At 46.8% G+C, this 19,234-nt stretch overlaps 1 protein-coding gene across 2 annotated transcripts in view; it reads right to left on the bottom strand.

The window, feature by feature from the left end:
* LOC124005504 (atrial natriuretic peptide receptor 1-like) overlaps positions 1-19,234 on the bottom strand; it is a 63,218-nt gene that overhangs the window by 14,070 nt on the left and 29,914 nt on the right. For both annotated transcript variants that reach the window (XM_046314829.1, XM_046314828.1), the window contains exons 5-6: positions 18,705-18,840; positions 252-346 (exon numbers count right to left, since the gene is read on the bottom strand). In XM_046314829.1, coding sequence (XP_046170785.1) covers positions 252-346; positions 18,705-18,840 — 231 coding nt within the window. The remainder of the gene's footprint in view (positions 1-251; positions 347-18,704; positions 18,841-19,234) is intronic.

Genomic DNA, 19,234 nt, shown 5'->3' with positions numbered 1-19,234 from the left:
AGAGATGAGGAGCCTTAGTGTATGAGAGAGAGAGAGAGAGAGAGAGAGAGAGAGAGAGAGAGAGAGAGAGAGAGAGAGAGAGAGAGAGAGAGAGAGAGAGAGAGAGAGAGAGAGAGAGAGAGAGAGAGAGAGAGAGAGAGAGAGAGAGAGAGAGAGAGAGAGAGAGAGAGAGAGAGAGAGAGAGAGAGAGAGAGAGAGAGCGAGAGAGAGAGAGAGAGCAAAAGAGAGATGTGTGTGTGTGTATTCAGTACCTGGAAAACACTGGTGTTGGTGTCAGTCATGTCCCAGAAAGCAAAGTCTGTCTCTCTGTCCCCATTTTCATCTATCTGCACCAGGCCTGTTACACCTGTTGAGAGGACCAGAAGGAGAGAGGAGCCAAAGGGAGGTAGAGGAGTCGGACAATATTTAAAGGGAGCAAATTAATGTTATCTTACACTAATATCCAGTCCAGGGATGAAAATATTAATCAAAGCGCTCAGCGGGTAACATTAATTACTACAAATTATTACTGTCATTACGAAACGAGAGCAGATTTACATTTGAGGTTGTCCCTATTAGCTGACATCTGAAAATAATCTCAGCCATTGAGTTACAACACCCATAACAACATGTCAAACCTAAAAAATAAACAGCCATAACTATCAAAACAAACATTGGCCATGACAACAATTTCACTTCAAATGATTGTGTTGGAGATACACAGATGCAAACACAAACAGTATAAGTTGCTACACCCCAGGCACACCTAAAAGTATTCATCCATAATCACAGTAATATAGCTGGGCTATCTTGTTAATAAATTTAGTAGTCGGCCATCTTGTATAACATTACTTTCATTTCCGGCTAAGACAACAGCCCAGGGTTGGTTTGGAGTTGCAGATAATAGCCTGAGAGCCATTCCACATTGAGTGTAAATGGAAAGAGGTGTCTATAGGGATAAATTACATGACAGGCGACGCCATTACCGGCATGGAAATGTCCAATCCAAATGGGGTTATCCTAGTAATAAAGAAATATACAGGCGTCATCCCTCTAATCAAAGGAGAGAGGGCCTGAGAGATGTGCTATGATATGGGACGGATTATCGGCTAGAGGGACATGCAGAAGATAGGGTAGCATGCCCGCATGCACAAACGCATATACTCAAGAACACACACTTTCCCACAGACGTTATTGCCCTACTCACACACACAGACGTGCAGTGGTTAGAGAATGATTAACCTTCTGGTTGGTCTGGGAAAATGACTTTTGGCCAGCATCTGCATGGGGGGATGCATGGTGTTTGGTTGTCTGGGACAGGTTAAGGTGTGGAAGTAAGGGGAGTGGAGTCATGATTTAGTACCTATTTAATAGAACATTATACAATTAACATCGACCAATGAGTGATGTGGGTGCTATGTGGGTGACATCATCACGACTTCCAGGAATTGGGAGTAGCACTTCTTTGGGGGATGGTCCCTGGATGGTCTGTCTATGTTAAGGCAAACTAGGTATGGGAAGTATATAAAATAATGGAGACACATTTACAGTAAAAAAAAGTGTCCTTTAACCATCCCTCTGTCTCTCCATGTATGCATCCATACATCCATTCATTCATCCATTTTTCTTAGCCTCACAAACCTCTTACTGCTGTCTTTGTCACACACTGAAAGCAGCCTACCACCCTACATCCCACTGCTGGCTTGCTTCTGAAGCCCCACATTTGAGTCACCGACCTCTCCCAGCTCCAACGACACAATACCCTCATTAACTAGTCTACTGGTGCCATCATGGGCTGGAGCACGTTCTGCCACGCCCATTGCCTAAAGTCAGCACAATCTGTCCCGGGACGTCTTCACAGGGGGCTCGGAAGGTACCCCGGACCTCTCCGCCATTCCCACGGAGTTCCAGGATGTCTGGGAAGGTGTTCAGCAAGGCCAGGGCCATGTAGCTTCCGCCGCACCGACCCTACGACTGCACCACGCCGTCCTGGGGACATCTGTACTCTCTGTCGGGACCGGAGACCAAGGCTATGGATACCTACATTGGAGACTCCCTAGCTGCTGGATTTATCCGTCCCTCTTCCTCTCCCACCCGTGCAGGGTTCTTCTTTGTGGAGAAAAAGGACAAGACCCTGCACCCGCGTATTGACTACCGGGGACTCAATGACATTACGGTTAAGAACCGTGACCCGCTACCTCTCATCTCCTCTGCCTTCGAGCCGCTCCAGTGGGCCACTGTGTTTTCCAAGCTGGATTTACAGAACGCCTACCACCTGGTGCGGATACGAGAGGGCGCCCGTCAGACCCTGGCCTTTGTGCGACAGCACTTTGAGTGGCCTCCTGACGTGACCGCATTCGTCGCCGCTTGCACAGAACAAGACTCCTCGGCAAGCTCCGGCTGGTCTCCTCCAACCTCTGCCTGTCCCCCACCATCCCTGGTCTCACATGTTCCTGGCCATCCTGACCGTGGTGATTCGGTTTTCCAAAGCCGCCCACTTCGTTCCTCTCCTCAAACTACCCTCTGCCAAAGAGACGGCCCAGCTCATGGTGCAGCATGTCTTCTGGATCCATGGACTGCCTGTGGACATGGTCTCCGACCGGGGTCCTCAGTTCTCGTCCCAGCCCTGGAAGGTGTTCTGCACCCTCATTGGGTCGTCGGCCAGCCTGTCCTCTGGGTTCCACCCCCAGTCCAACAGCCAGTCAGAGCGGCCAACGAGGATCTCGAAACTACCCCGTGCTGCCTGGTCTCCGCCAACCCCACCACCTGGAGCCAGCAGCTTGTGTGGGTTGAATACGCCCACAACACCTTCCCTGCTCTGCCATGGGCCTATCTCCCTTTGAGTGTTCCCTGGGGTATCAGCCCCCACTCTTCCCTGAGCAGGAAGAGGAGGTTGGCATACCTTCTGCCCAGATGTTTGTCCACCGCTGTCGTCGTACCTGGAGGAGAGCCCGGTCGGCCCTCCTCATGATCACCTTCAGGTATCGATGACAAGCAGATGTCCATCAGTTTATCGGCCCTTTCCCCATCTCCAAGATCATTAGCCCCTCTGCTGTCCACCTTCTGTTGCCCCGTACCCTTCGTATTCATCCTACATTCCATGTGTCTAGAATTAAGCCTGTGTCTCACAGCCCTTTGTCTTCTATTTCCAGGCCCACCCCTCCCCCCCGTGTCATCGCTGGCCATTCGGTGTACACGGTGAGACACCTCCTCAGGGTTCGACCACAGGGCAGGGGTTTCCAGTACCTGGTTGATTGGGAAGGTTTTGCCCCGGAGGAGAGGTGCTGGGTCCCTGCTAGAGACATCCTGGACCCATCCCTCATCACTGACTTCCACCGCCGGCACTCCGGTCAACAGGTATGCGCCCAGGTAGGATGCCAGGTGGCACCCGGGGGGGGGGGGGTACTGTCACACCCTGATCTGTTTCACCTGTCTTTGTAATTGTCTCTACCCCCTCCAGGTGCCGCCCATCTTCCCCATTATCCCCTGTGTAGTTATACCTGTGTTCTCTGTTTGTCTGTTGCCAGTTCGTCTTGTTTGTCAAGCCAACCAGTGTTTTGTGTCAGCTCCTGCTTTTCCCCAGTCTCTCTTTTCTCATCCCCCTGGTTTTTGACCCTTGTCTGTCCTGACCCTGTACCCACTCGCCTGACCACTCACCCTGCCCCTGACCCTGAGCCTGCCTTCCGTCCTGTACCTTTGCCCCTGTTGCTGTAATAAACATTGTCACTTCAACACGGTCTGCATCTGGGTCTTACCTTGATACCTGATAGTCTTATTCTTTATTAATAAGTATTTAATAATTATTTATCCTTGAATGGAAATGTTGGGGGGGGCTGAATTCAGTGGGCTGCAGTGATGGATGCTCAGTCCACCAGAGCTGTATTAGTCTGGTAGTGCTGCAAAGAACAGAGCAATCAGAGCAGGCATTCAGAGCATGTGGAGAAGAGTGGCACATTGTGAGCTACAGTACAGCTCAGTAGCTTGACAGCTAGTGTGTTAGTTTGGTAAATGGACTGTATTGATGTAACTTCATAAGTGATGCGTATTGGAAGTACAGTATATCAGATGAAGACTGTATTGTCAAAACATGCTGTTTTCAATAATGAAGAAGCAAGTTCTATACATCTTCCACTGTCCTCCTAAAATGTCTGAATCTCTCTCACCCATCCAGGCCCATTAGTTAATGGAACAGAAGCTAGAGAGAAAAGCAGCTGTAACCTGATCCTTCCATCTTGACATCCTCCCTCTCTCTATGTATACGGTCTATACTGGCTGCCTCCCTTCATGTACTGTATCCATCTTTGTACCCTATGGAAATTCATATAGCGTCTGCTAAATGACTTAAATGTAAATGTAAATGTAATATATCATCAACAACAGTAAAACACCTGTATGTCTCATCTTATTCCATTCACTGTTCAAATCCTTGTAATTACCTAAACTAAAAACGGGAATCGGTTTCCCCACTGCGCCTTTCCAAGTATGCTTGATTTGCACAGCAGTGTGTCCCTGATGGAGGAAGTTAACATCTGATTGAAAGAACATTGCATGACCCGTTCCGTACTGACAGCTAACCTGGTGAAAAGTCAACAGGCACATGCTCCTGGGCTGCATATTCCTAAATCAGGTGTCAACTCCTTCCATCCAAGACTGCACAACGCACATCACTTTCGTCTGGTCCTCTTTTTGTTGAGGTATAACAAGAAGATCTTGCAGTCAAACAAAGATTGCAGAAACATCTTGACAAGGTCGAAAAAAAGGTCAAGTGTCTGAAAGAAAATGTCCATGAAAAAGCCAGAGGTGAGTCCACATTAGTGGCATGTTGTGTTTTTTAGGGTTCTAGCCAATAAATGCACAAGGCAACTGTCAAGGCATTTGAAAAGGGCACACGGATGGAAGACTAGCAACACAATGCAGGTTGTCGCAGTGCGCCCCTAGACATTCATGAAACCTACAATCAAACACTCCTCTGATTCAGGGCAAAAAGTACTGGAAAGTACTTTGACTTTAAATCTGGGGAAAGCACAGCACACTCTTATGAATAACAATAACCGTTAACAAAGTGCACAGTGCAAAGTGCACAGTAGAAGTGTCATGGCACCATTTGATTTTCCACTGAGTCACAGCGTAGTTTATGGATATGTATGGTGCCAACCAGGTGATTACAATCCCTAGCTGCTGTGAAGCCATGACAGCAGCTGCTGATAGAGCTCCAATAGAGCCACATAAACAGCCTTTGTTCTTATCTACAGAGTGAACACATGGGAATAGGTGATATATTGTGTATTTATTATCACTGCTGCTAAACGTGAAGTGGGAGCACTCCTGTCACATACAGTATATGCAAATATTGACCTTATTGTACACTCACTGTAGTGTGATATGATATTGCAGCTCTACATCAGCTAGACCAGGAGGTTAACTTGCAGGCTGTTTTTTGTTCACTCTACTTAGTTGTCTGATGTCTGAAAACACAGGCTTGGAATTTTGGCCTTGCATTGGAGAAGAATGTGATTACGTTTGTCGAAAAATGTATTGGTTAATTAGAAGTATTTTTTGGAATGCTTTTAACGCCTTTTAACAAGCACCTCTCCTTGAAATAATTGCATTTACTGTGAGAAATAACTAAGGCATTCTTCTACCCAGGCAGCCGTGAAATAGTCTGAAAACCACCTGTGGCTTATGTCCCTGGATCAAAGTGTGTTCTGCATACATAACAGCCCCTGCCTAACTAACTAAGGATGGCACACACCTGTTGTCATGTCCAAAAATCTACAGCAATCTATGTGTTTACTTTGAACCTTATCATATCAGTCAACAACAGTCATCAAATAAACATAGTTGTTTCATCAAATATATAGGTAACTAAGGATGGAAAAAATGTACCATTCTAGGACTTACTTATGAATAATGTATAGTATTCATTATTCATCTAGACTTATGTGATTTTCCCCTTAGCCTCTGATGGAGAGATAGGGAGTAAGGGAGGGAGAGAAAGAAAGAGAGAGAGAAATAGAGAACAAGACCTCCAGTTATGAATGACATGAAAGGGTCTCTAACACTAAATGCTATTAGACTAAGATCTGTAGGGTCTCTGTCAATCCTTTTTACAGGCACTCCATTGCCCACTAATAGCATTGACAAGGTTCTCCAGTTACCAAAGATTTCTGGGACAATGGGGGCCTACCATGTACCATGTAGCTGTAGAGTTTTAGTACATATGATTAACAAAAGGGCACAAGCACAAGAGTGCTTCATTCTTTCTCTCTGTTCCTATCCCCCTCTGGCCACCTGTCTGCCTGTCTCCTTTCTACAGTGCACTCTACACTCCAGCCCTGCGCTCCACTGTGGCTCAGATGACAAGGCTTCAGATTCACACAGCTCATTATCAGCTCGACCCAGGCCAGACCTACCGTTGGAAATACCAGCTGGCTAAGTGACCAGGGCCACTGCACAGAAGACAGAGGCAGAGAAAAAGGACAATGAGTGATGGATGGTGGGTAGAGAAAGGGAAAAGTGAAGGAGGTGGAGACAGATGGAAAGAGTGACACGGCCACGGGAGTTCTGGTTTCGCCTGATTAGATTACTGTCCTATTTTAGGGATTTCCTCTTTTTTTCCAGGTTTTTTTTTTGCAACATGACAGCCAAAAGAGAAATGAGATCTTTCCATGGCAAAGGACAGAGAGTTTAGATGAGACAGAGAGGTCATGTAGGAGGAGAGGGTAAAATAAGAGTTTGTTCAGGAGGATAAGACACGTTGAGACAGTAAAAATATGACAGAGATTGACAGAGCAGTGAAGTGAGTGAGGAACACCTTGATAAGACAGTGAAAATATGGACAGATTGGTGGAGGAGGAAGGAAAAAGAGGAAGGCAGATCCCGTGGGATGGAATTAGAGAACAGTTCACAGAGGAGAGGATTGAGAGCAGAGGAGAGGAGCGCTAGACCAGGAAATAATGAGACGAAGAAGGTGTGAAGGAATAACTATGAGTAAGGACAACGACTGATAGAAAAGAAAGGGAGACTGGCATTAACAAGCTGGCATACGCAGCAGGACATCCACCTCTGACACAGTAATATTCTTTTCACACATTTTCACAAGTTTACAATGTACAATTATATACTCATATACTGTAGTTTAACTGCTGAAGTCAAGTTTCAGATGAAAGGTTTGTATTTCACTAGACCAACTTAAAGCTGTCTTCACTTTCAAACAAAATATAACACAGAATATAACTAAAAAGCACTGAATCGGAAGCATAACAATGAACTAAAGCTACCAAACAGCTTACGTTACAGTATGCACTGGTGTGGGCAAAAATAGTAAAAGAAGCATTGTCCTCGCATGCAACCAAACAAACCCCTCAGCCTTTCAATGCCTATGTTCGGATGGGCTAACAGAATCAGTGTGAGGAGACTCCACCTGTCCTGGCTGCTGCCCGCTCTGCCCTCCCACTGTCTGTCTGATGTGTTCATCTCTGTTGTTTGTGTGCTCTGGTCCAACTCATAGTGATTGAGGAGAGAAGGATGGCATTTGTAAAGAGGGGTCAGCCAAGGAGATTAAAGGAAAAAGAGGGAGCAGGCGGGCAGTAATGGAGGACAGATGGAGGGAATAAAAGGGAAATGGGAAAGCAGGGTGAAAGAGGGAAGGAGAAAGGAGTGCAGAGCAAACAACCTAGGTACTTACCTGATGAAATGTCCCTGATGACTTATGTCACCTCCTCAAGTATGTGTACTGTTCCAATGATTCAACGTATTTGTTCTTGCCGTTACCTTAGACTTGTTGTCAAGCGCCTTTCACTGTCTGCTGTGACCTCACACATAATCTGACTAAGTAACCGCTTGACTCTGTGACAAACCAAACAAACGTCAGCTCAACAGCCCAACCCTTCAAATTCCCCTCAAGTCCCAATAAACAGAGGTTGCTAAGACTTGGCCTCTGTCTTCAGGTCTCTCACAAAGGACTGGGACAGAAGGGGTAATGACAACCTGCTACAGGGTTTGAGACCACCATCTTCTATATCGGCCATAAGTAATGTCAAACACTTGTGAAACCCACAATTCTGGGTAAACACACGTAACCTCAATGCTTCGTCAATGAGGTGTGTGTTTGGGGGGAAGGGGGTACTGGCAGAGGAAACACAATGGAGGCCTTCCTCAGAAAGTAAGATGCTGTGTCTAACTCTTCACCCAAAAAATGTGGTAAAAAGAACAATGTATGTGTTATGAACGATAGGTGAGACTTTGTCTACTCCATGTTGAGCATTATACGACCTCGTCAATCACCTAAGTTGCCACTAAGTTGTGTGTGCTGCGTTTTATGGAAGTTTTACAAACAGAAGATTGGTCATTTTCATCAACTTTAGGTGCACAGGAAAAAGGTCACCTTACTGGATCCAGATGTATTTTTCATCCTTAAATCTATACTCTCTTAGGTCAGTGATGAATAAAAGGATGATTAAATACTTTAATTTAGAAATGCACATGTTCAGCAAGGGGACAACCTCCTCCGGTTTGGAGCGAGTGGTCGCATTGGCGCTTCGCTCCCGCAGGTAGTATAACTTTTTACATTTCATTATATTTCATTATAGCACAACGGTTTGATTTGTCTAATCTTAGCAATTTCTTCTCAGCTAGCTACATAGCCGTCTTTGTATCAAAGATAATTGCATAATTATCGTATTTCGCCGTCCTAACGTAGTCTTCACTAGCCAGCTAGCTAACGTCCACTGATTAGCTGCACTGGAGAAACTATTACACTCAACTGAACGACTTGATCAGTGTAGTGTTAGCTAGCTACATAGCTGTCTTTGCTGTCTTCGTATCTTCGTTCCAAGATAATTGTGTTGTTTAGGTTTAGAGTGTGTAGTCTTAGAGTGATTATCTTAATTTACCGAGGTTAGCTAGCCAGCTATTTGTCGTCCTTAACGTAGGAGACTCTGCTAGCTAGCCAACAGCTAGCCAACGCTAGCCAACGTCTTCTGAATAGAACTCAACAACCCGGTCGCATTCACAGGTAGTATCACATTTTCATTTCATTTCATTACAGTACAACGGTTTGATTTGTTTGATCGTAGCTAGCTACATAGCTAGCTACATAGCCGTCTTTGTATCAAAGATAATTGTGTAGTCTAGAGCGATTTTCTAGGTTAGCTAGCCAGCTATTGTCGTTCTTTTAACGCAACGTAACGTAAACAACACTACTAGCTAGCCAGCTAGCCCCGAATAGCAGCACTGTAGAAACTATTACACTCAACGGAACGACTTGATTAGTGTAGTGTCAACAACGCACCCACTGCCAGCTAGCCTACTTCAGCAGTACTTCAGCAGTACTGTATCATTTTAATCATTTTAGTCAATAAGATTCTTGCTACGTAGCTTAACTTTCTGAACATTCGAGACGTGTAGTCCACTTGTCATTCCAATCTCCTTTGCATTAGCGTAGCCTCTTCTGTAGCCTGTTAACTATGTGTCAGTTTATCCCTGTTCTCTCCTCTCTGCACAGACCATACAAACGCTCCACACCGCGTGGCCGCGGCCACCCTAATCTGGTGGTCCCAGCGCGCACGACCCACGTGGAGTTCCAGGTCTCCGGTAGCCTCTGGAATTGCCGATCTGCGGTCAACAAGGCAGAGTTCATCTCAGCCTATGCCCCCCTCCAGTCCCTCGACTTCTTGGCACTAACGGAAACATGGATCACCACAGACAACACTGCTACTCCTACTGCTCTCTCTTCGTCCGCCCACGTGTTCTCGCACACCCGAGAGCTTCTGGTCAGTGGGGTGGTGGCACCGGGATCCTCATCTCTCCCAAGTGGTCATTCTCTCTTTCTCCCCTTACCCATCTGTCTATCGCCTCCTTTGAATTCCATGCTGTCACAGTTACCAGCCCTTTCAAGCTTAACATCCTTATCATTTATCGCCCTCCAGGTTCCCTCGGAGAGTTCATCAATGAGCTTGATGCCTTGATAAGCTCCTTTCCCGAGGACGGCTCACCTCTCACAGTTCTGGGCGACTTTAACCTCCCCACGTCTACCTTTGACTCATTCCTCTCTGCCTCCTTCTTTCCACTCCTCTCCTCTTTTGACCTCACCCTCTCACCTTCCCCCTACTCACAAGGCAGGCAATACGCTCGACCTCATCTTTACTAGATGCTGTTCTTCCACTAACCTCATTGCAACTCCCCTCCAAGTCTCCGACCACTACCTTGTATCCTTTTCCCTCTCGCTCTCATCCAACACCTCCCACACTGCCCCTACTCGGATGGTATCGCGCCGTCCCAACCTTCGCTCTCTCTCCCCCGCTACTCTCTCCTCTTCCATCCTATCATCTCTTCCCTCCGCTCAAACCTTCTCCAACCTATCTCCTGATTCTGCCTCCTCAACCCTCCTCTCCTCCCTCTCTGCATCCTTTGACTCTCTATGTCCCCTATCCTCCAGGCCGGCCCGGTCCTCCCCCCTCCCGCTCCGTGGCTCGATGACTCATTGCGAGCTCACAGAACAGGGCTCCGGGCAGCCGAGCGGAAATGGAGGAAAACTCGCCTCCCTGCGGACCTGGCATCCTTTCACTCCCTCCGCTCTACATTTTCCTCCTCTGTCTCTGCTGCTAAAGCCACTTTCTACCACGCTAAATTCCAAGCATCTGCCTCTAACCCTAGGAAGCTCTTTGCCACCTTCTCCTCCCTCCTGAATCCTCCCCCCCTCCTCCCTCTCTGCAGACGACTTCGTCAACCATTTTGAAAAGAAGGTCGACGACATCCGATCCTCGTTTGCTAAGTCAAACGACACCGCTGGTTCTGCTCACACTGCCCTACCCTGTGCTCTGACCTCTTTCTCCCTCTCTCTCCAGATGAAATCTCGCGTCTTGTGACGGCCGGCCGCCCAACAACCTGCCCGCTTGACCCTATCCCCTCCCCTCTTCTCCAGACCATTTCCGGAGACCTTCTCCCTTACCTCACCTCGCTCATCAACTCATCACTGACCGCTGGCTACGTCCCTTCCGTCTTCAAGAGAGCGAGAGTTGCACCCCTTCTGAAAAAACCTACACTCGATCCCTCCGATGTCAACAATTACAGACCAGTATCCCTTCTTTCTTTTCTCTCCAAAACTCTTGAACGTGCCGTCCTTGGCCAGCTCTCCCGCTATCTCTCTCTGAATGACCTTCTTGATCCAAATCAGTCAGGTTTCAAGACTAGTCATTCAACTGAGACTGCTCTCCTCTGTATCACGGAGGCGCTCCGCACTGCTAAAGCTAACTCTCTCTCCTCTGCTCTCATCCTTCTAGATCTATCGGCTGCCTTCGATACTGTGAACCATCAGATCCTCCTCTCCACCCTCTCCGAGTTGGGCATCTCCGGGGCGGCCCACGCTTTGATTGCGTCCTACCTGACAGGTCGCTCCTACCAGGTGGCGTGGCGAGAATCTGTCTCCTCACCACGCGCTCTCACCACTGGTGTCCCCCAGGGCTCTGTTCTAGGCCCTCTCCTATTCTCGCTATACACCAAGTCACTTGGCTCTGTCATAACCTCACATGGTCTCTCCTATCATTGCTATGCAGACGACACACAACTAATCTTCTCCTTCCCCCTTCTGATGACCAGGTGGCGAATCGCATCTCTGCATGTCTGGCAGACATATCAGTGTGGATGACGGATCACCACCTCAAGCTGAACCTCGGCAAGACGGAGCTGCTCTTCCTCCCGGGGAAGGACTGCCCGTTCCATGATCTCGCCATCACGGTTGACAACTCCATTGTGTCCTCCTCCCAGAGCGCTAAGAACCTTGGTGTGATCCTGGACAACACCCTGTCGTTCTCAACCAACATCAAGGCGGTGGCCCGTTCCTGCAGGTTCATGCTCTACAACATCCGCAGAGTACGACCCTGCCTCACACAGGAAGCGGCGCAGGTCCTAATCCAGGCACTTGTCATCTCCCGTCTGGATTACTGCAACTCGCTGTTGGCTGGGCTCCCTGCCTGTGCCATTAAACCCCTTCAACTCATCCAGAACGCCGCAGCCCGTCTGGTGTTCAACCTTCCCAAGTTCTCTCACGTCACCCCGCTCCTCCGTTCTCTCCACTGGCTTCCATTTGAAGCTCGCATCCGCTACAAGACCATGGTGCTTGCCTACGGAGCTGTGAGGGGAACGGCACTGCCCTACCCTGTGCTCTGACCTCTTTCTCCCCTCTCTCTCCAGATGAAATCTCGCGTCTTGTGACGGCCGGCCGCCCAACAACCTGCCCGCTTGACCCTATCCCCTCCCCTCTTCTCCAGACCATTTCCGGAGACCTTCTCCCTTACCTCACCTCGCTCATCAACTCATCACTGACCGCTGGCTACGTCCCTTCCGTCTTCAAGAGAGCGAGAGTTGCACCCCTTCTGAAAAAACCTCCCGTCTGGATTACTGCAACTCGCTGTTGGCTGGGCTCCCTGCCTGTGCCATTAAACCCCTTCAACTCATCCAGAACGCCGCAGCCCGTCTGGTGTTCAACCTTCCCAAGTTCTCTCACGTCACCCCGCTCCTCCGTTCTCTCCACTGGCTTCCATTTGAAGCTCGCATCCGCTACAAGACCATGGTGCTTGCCTACGGAGCTGTGAGGGGAACGGCACCTCAGTACCTCCAGGCTCTGATCAGGCCCTACACCCAAACAAGGGCACTGCGTTCATCCACCTCTGGCCTGCTCACCTCCCTACCACTGAGGAAGTACAGCTCCCGCTCAGCCCAGTCAAAACTGTTCGCTGCTCTGGCCCCCCAATGGTGGAACAAACTCCCTCACGACGCCAGGACAGCGGAGTCAATCACCACCTTCCGGAGACACCTGAAACCCCACCTCTTTAAGGAATACCTAGGATAGGATAAGTATCCCCCCCCCTTTAAGATTTAGATGCACTATTGTAAAGTGACTGTTCCACTGGATGTCATAAGGTGAATGCACCAATTTGTAAGTCGCTCTGGATAAGAGCGTCTGCTAAATGACTTAAATGTAAAATGTAAATGTAATAACACAGGGGAAAAAGTCACAAAATATTTTGATGTTTTGTGGTCATAAAGATGTTATTTTATGGATTAATTTGCTTTTAAAAGACAATGATGTCACCTGATTGACACAGCTAGTGACATTCCAAGGACTGTGATAAATAACTATTTTTTTACTGAACTGGACACAATTAAATTAATTTGAATGGATTTGTGGTGTCCAGGAATGTGTTTGCTCGAAGTCGAACGGCTTGGCTACAAACCAGCTGCCAGCGGAGATGAAAAAGGTAGTTCAATAACAATGTTAGCATGTTTGGTTTCTTTTTGACACTCTTTCTTTCTTTTCCAAGATCTTCAAAAGGCCAAATGACACTACCATGGCCCGCTAATGTATCTTTTCCATTTAATATTTTCCCTGCTTTGAGGAGATCTCTGTTTTTGGCAAAAGTAACAGTCAGTATCTGGTGTGGCCACCAGCTGCATTAAGCACTGTAGTGCATCTCCTCCTCATGGACTGCACCAGATTTGCCAGTTCTTGCTGTGAGATGTTACCCCACTCTTCCAACAAGGTACCTGCAAGTTCCCAGACATTTCTGGGGGGGAATGGCCCTAGCCCTCACCCTCCGATCCAACAGGTCCCAGACGTGCTCAATGGGATTGAGATCCGGGCTCTTCGCTGGCCATGGCAGAACACTGACATTCCTGTCTTGCAGGAAATCACACACAGACGAGCAGTATGGCTGGTGGCATTGTCATGCTGGAGGGTCATGTTAGGATGAGCCTGCAGGAAGGGTACCACATGAGGGAGGAGGATGTCCTCCCTGTAATGCACAGTGTTGAGATTGACTGCAATGACAACAAGCTCAGTCCGATGATGCAGTGACACACCGCCCCAGACCATGACGCAACCTCCATCTCCAAATTGATCCCGCTCCAGAGTACAGGCCTCTGTGTAACATTCATTCCTTTGACGATAAATGCAAATCCGACCATCACCCCTGGTGAGACAAAACCGCGACTCATCAATGAAGAGCACTTCTTGCCAGTCCTGTCTGGTCCAGCGACGGTGGGTTTGTGCCCATAGGCAATGATGTTGCCGGTGATGTCTGGTGAGGACCTGCCTTACAACAGGCCTACAAGCCCTCAGTCCAGCCTCTCTCAGACCTATTGCGGACAGTCTGAGCACAGATGGAGGGATTGTGCATTCCTGGTGTAACTCGGGCAGTTTTTGTTGCCATCCTGTACCTGTCCCGCAGATGTGTTGTTCAGATGTACCGATCCTGTGCAGGTGCAGGTGTTACACGTGGTCTGCCACTGCAAGGACGATCAGCTGTCCGTCCTGTCTCCCTGTAGCACTGTCTTAGGCGTCTCACAGTACTGACATTGCAATTTATTGCCCTGGCCACATCTGCAGTCCTCATGCCTCCTTGCAGCATGCCTAAGGCATGTTCACACAGATGAGATGGGACCCTGGGCATATTTCTTTTGGTGTTTGTCGTAGCTGAATCAGAATTAGTTGGGTAACATAGATAAGATGTTTTATTTTCAGAATATGCTTGTGAGATACTTGTCATTAGAATGTTTCCATTTGGACTATAGGGTTGGCAGTTTGCAGTTATCCCTTCTCAGCTAGGCCTTAGTCACTTGGGGCCCAGAGAGGGGAGAGGTCAGATTTGTCTTCATATGTAATATATATAATAATAATAATAATAATAATAATATAATAATAATAATAATATATAATAATATAATAATATATGCCATTAATGTATATGCCCAGCTGCAGACGAAGAATTTTTTATCCAAAGCATTGGATGACTTACAGTCATGTGTGCATACATTCTACGTATGGGTGGTCCCAAACCATGGGATGCCGACGAATCCCACTACCCTGGCGTTACAAGCGCCATGCTCTACCAACTGAGCTACAGAAGGACCACAAAATGTGAATGTATCTGTTAAACCATGTGATGCTATGCAGAATATCAGAAGGGGAGGAGGACAGAATGGAACATTGCCTTCTTATGGGAATGTGTCTGTAACTATTCCTAAACCATGTGAAGGGATGGCGTGAGTAATGGGGAACCAGTTAGTTATCTCCACAATGTCTGTACGCCAGTCACTCCCTCCTTTTCTCATTGGGGGGAGGAGTATGGCAGTGTCTGGAACCCTTGTATGTCCCCTCTGATGTTGCCCATCTCTAGAACAAGTATATGACCTAGAGGCTCACTCCCCTCCGTGAGTTTGTCCAGGAGGGGGTGTATTTGAGATGGGAGTATCTAGAATTGACAGTTGATATATGCCATTGGATGAGGTAATGTTTTGGTACTATGAAGTACCAAGAACGAGATTAGAACCTCGTTTAGGAGACCAAACTAAACGATCATTTATAGCGAATGCTGTCTGGCTATGGGATACTCCTCTCTCAAGTAAAAGTATTTCTGTGTGAACAGTTCCTATTATCTGTGGTTTGTCATGTTGACTAGGGGGTGAATCTTTGCTATAAAAGATCTCAGTTGCTATTATGTTGACCACTCTCAACTTTTCATTAGAGATACTGAAATGTTGAAAGTCAAATGCTATTGCAAAAGCTTAATTATTATTAAAGGTGAAGTTTAAGTATAACTCTGACTGATGTATGGTTTGCTCTCTCATCATTTGGTAATACAGGAAATTGCCACAACATGTTTTTCAGAGTCAGTAGAAAGGCCTCTTTAGTGTCCTAAGTTTTCAAAGCTGTGACTTTAATTGCCTACCATCTGTAAGCTGTTCGTGTCTTAATGACCGTTCCACAGGTGCATGTTCATTAATTGGGAAACAGTTAATGATGGGAAACAGTGTTTAAACCCTTTACAATTAAGATCTGTGAAGTTATTTAGATTTTTACAAATTATCTTTGAAAGACAGGGCCCTGAAAAAGGGACGTTTCTTTTTTTGCTTAGTTTATATTTGCATGTAACCAAATAATTGATTAAAATACACTGTTTTCCAAGACGTTCTACAGCACTCTGTAGGACAGCACAGTCATTGGTGTAGAGAGGATTATGAAGGAGGCAGTCGCAGGTTTAGAACTACAGAATTTATTTAAGCACCATAGATCAACGCGGGACGAAACCCCAACGCTGTTGTGCTCAAAATATATCTCCATAAACAAAAAGGCACAGGGTGAACCCAAAGTGAAAAATATAAAGTACTCAGGAAATAGTAGGAGAGTCCTCTCAGGAAAACAAATAACATTTACAATGACGGACAAAGACAAATGGCAGAGGGAGTATATATACAGTGATAGAGTGGGGATTGGAACCAGATGTGTGTTATGATGACGAGACAAGTCCAGGGTTGATGAGTGAAGGCCGTTTGCCAGCAGTAGGTTCGGCAGCAGCTAGAAGAAGGCCGTCGACGCCGAACGCCTGAGCTGGACAGGAGGGGGAGCCAAACCGAGGGCTGGTGTGACATGCACCATGGTGTAGCTGGAGGACAACTAGTTTCCGTCCTCCTCTGGGTACATTTTACTTCAATACAAAACCTAGGAGGCTGGTGGTTCTCACCCGCTTACATAGACGTACACAGAAATGACAACTTCCAGAGGACGTCATCCAACCTATCAGAGGTCTTGCAGCATGAACTGACATGTTGTCCACCCAATTAAAGGATCAGATAATGAATATAGTACTAAAAGTATAAGCTACAGCTAGCTAGCACTTTTGTGCACAAAATGTGGTGAATAGTTGACTTAAATAGAGAGAAAGACAACAGTTTAAACATCTTGAACAAATTAGTGAGAGAGAGAGAGAGAGAGAGCTAGCTATATATATTTTTCTTTTAACCTTTCACTTACTTAGTTAGCTAATGCAGCTAGCTAGTTTAGTCTACTCAAACACTCAGCTCAGAGAGGGATGCTATGTTACCTAGCTGGCTATGGCTATCCTACACTGGAACTCTTCCAGGTCAAGGTAAGCTTTTGGTTTTCTTAATTTATTGCCACCGGGGTCCACCGGTGTAACTGCTAAACTGCTTGCTAACTGTACACTGTACTGCATGATTGTAGCAGGTTTACTAAGGCGTTAGTTGTAGTAGCTATGTTTTCTTGACGTGAGCCGCACACAAGCTTAAGATCAGCACGCGCAATACCAAGTGTCGGCTGGAGTGGTGTAAAGCTCGCCACCATTGGACTCGGGAGCAATGGAAACGCTTCTCTGGAGTGATGAATCACACTTCACCATCGGACAGTCTACGGACGAATCTGGGTTTGGCGGATGCCAGGAGGATGTTACCTACCCCAATGCATAGTGCCAACTGTAAAGTTTGGTGGAGGAGGAATAATGTTCTGGGGCTGTTTTTCATGGTTCAGGCTAGGCCCCTTAGTTCCAGTGAAGGGAAATCAATTTTCTATTTATCTTTTTACCCCTGCTTTCTCCCCAATTTCGTGGTATCCAATTGGTAGTTACAGTCTTGTCTCATCGCTGCAACTCCCGTACGGACTCGGGAGAGGCAAGGTCGAGAGACGTGCGTCCTTCGAAACACACGCGACCGTGTCAGTGTGCACTGCTCCCAGCCCGCCACAGGAGTTGCTAGTGCGCGATGGGACAAGGACATCCATTCCAACCAAACCCTCTACTAAACCGGACGACAGTGAGCCAATTGTGCGCCACCCCATGGGTCTCCCGGTCGCGGCTGGCTGCAACAGAGCCTGGACTCGAACCCAGAATCTCTAGTGCCACAGCTAGCACTGCAATGCAGTGCCTTAGACCACTGCACCATTCAGGAGGCAGTGAAGGGAAATCTTAACACTACAGCATACAATGACATTCTAGATAATTCTGTGCTTCCAACTTTGTGGCAATAGTTTGTGGGAGGCCCTTTCCTTTCAGCATGACAATGCATGCCCCCGTGCACAAAGCAAGGTCCACACAGAAATGGTTTGTCGAGATTTGTGTGGAAGAACTTGACTGGCCTGCACAGAGCCCTGACCTCAACCCCATCAAACACCTTTGGAATAAACTGGAAGACCGACTGCGAGCCAGACCCAATCGCCAAACATAATTCCAAACATGGAACCAATTCTCTGCCACAATGTTCATAATCTATTGGAAAGCCTTCCAAGAACAGTGGAGGTTGTTACAGCAGCAAAGGGAGGACCAACTCTATATTAATGCCTATGATTTGTATTAAATGTTTGACAAGAAGTTGTCCACATACTTTTGGTAATGTAGTGTACTTGTCCAGCATGCTGTTGAGAGCCATATGACTTTTTATGGCCTGCAACTAAATCAATCTCTTGTCTTGAAGAGCTCTTGAAGAGGTGTACATCTCATTTTAAAGGCACAAAGCACCCAATAGAAGAACCCGATAGGGACCCTCTGTCAATGAGAAGTATTTTTACATTGTGCTGGTTCTCTCTCATTCTGCCACAAATCACTCAATAATTAATCTACTGAGAAATTGCAAGGAAGACATTGAATGTGTTGTTGTTACAGAACTACCTCCTCAAAGGTGGAAACTGACAAGAGATCATAAGCCAGAGCTCTGAGTTAATCCAGCGACATGAAACATTTTGTTTTCACGCAAATCTTTTGAAATTGTCTCTGTGACAAAACGCAGACCACTGTAGTTACCAGAGACAGAGCACAGAGCTAGTGCTAGACTGAAAACATGTTCACACATGTTCTGAAAAAACACTAGAACCTTCCTGACCCCTGATTCAATGGAATAAAGATCCAGGTTATGAACTGAGGTCCGTGGAGTGGACTGACCGTTGTAAGTGCGGTTCCACATCCTCCTGGTTACGGTTTTCCCCACAGGTCTGTCCTCTGGTGAGGTCATGGTCTCATTCAGGGCGTGGGTGTACAGCATCAACCCGTCGTAGAACCCTCCGGAGATTATGTTCATCTGCAGGGAAGCAAAAGGAAATTGTAGAATAGTCATTAAATCTATCATCATCTATTTTTTTGAGATGGCTTAGATCAACCATACCATACATGTATTAATAGTACATCTATATCCCTCATCCTCATAATTTTCTATCATTAGAAAGCTACTGCATATGTCTAGCTATATTTGTGCCACAGCCATGGATAGCAGAACTTATTCTGCTAACTACTTGTCTCTTCTACAAGCTTCTCTACAGTGTTTGATATATTTCAAGTTAATGCCACTTTCCTATTTCTCACAACTATAATTATTTCCTATCATCTCCGTACCTATTTCTACCCCTTTATTAATTTCACAATTCTGCCTGAGAAACAATTTCCTCTTCCATCTCGTCATCTCTCCAAACAGTGGC

The sequence above is a fragment of the Oncorhynchus gorbuscha genome, linkage group LG19 (assembly GCF_021184085.1).
Source record: "Oncorhynchus gorbuscha isolate QuinsamMale2020 ecotype Even-year linkage group LG19, OgorEven_v1.0, whole genome shotgun sequence".
Taxonomy (NCBI): domain Eukaryota; kingdom Metazoa; phylum Chordata; class Actinopteri; order Salmoniformes; family Salmonidae; genus Oncorhynchus; species Oncorhynchus gorbuscha.
Note: the sequence above shows the minus strand (reverse complement) of the source record. Positions and strands in the feature narration are given on the sequence as shown.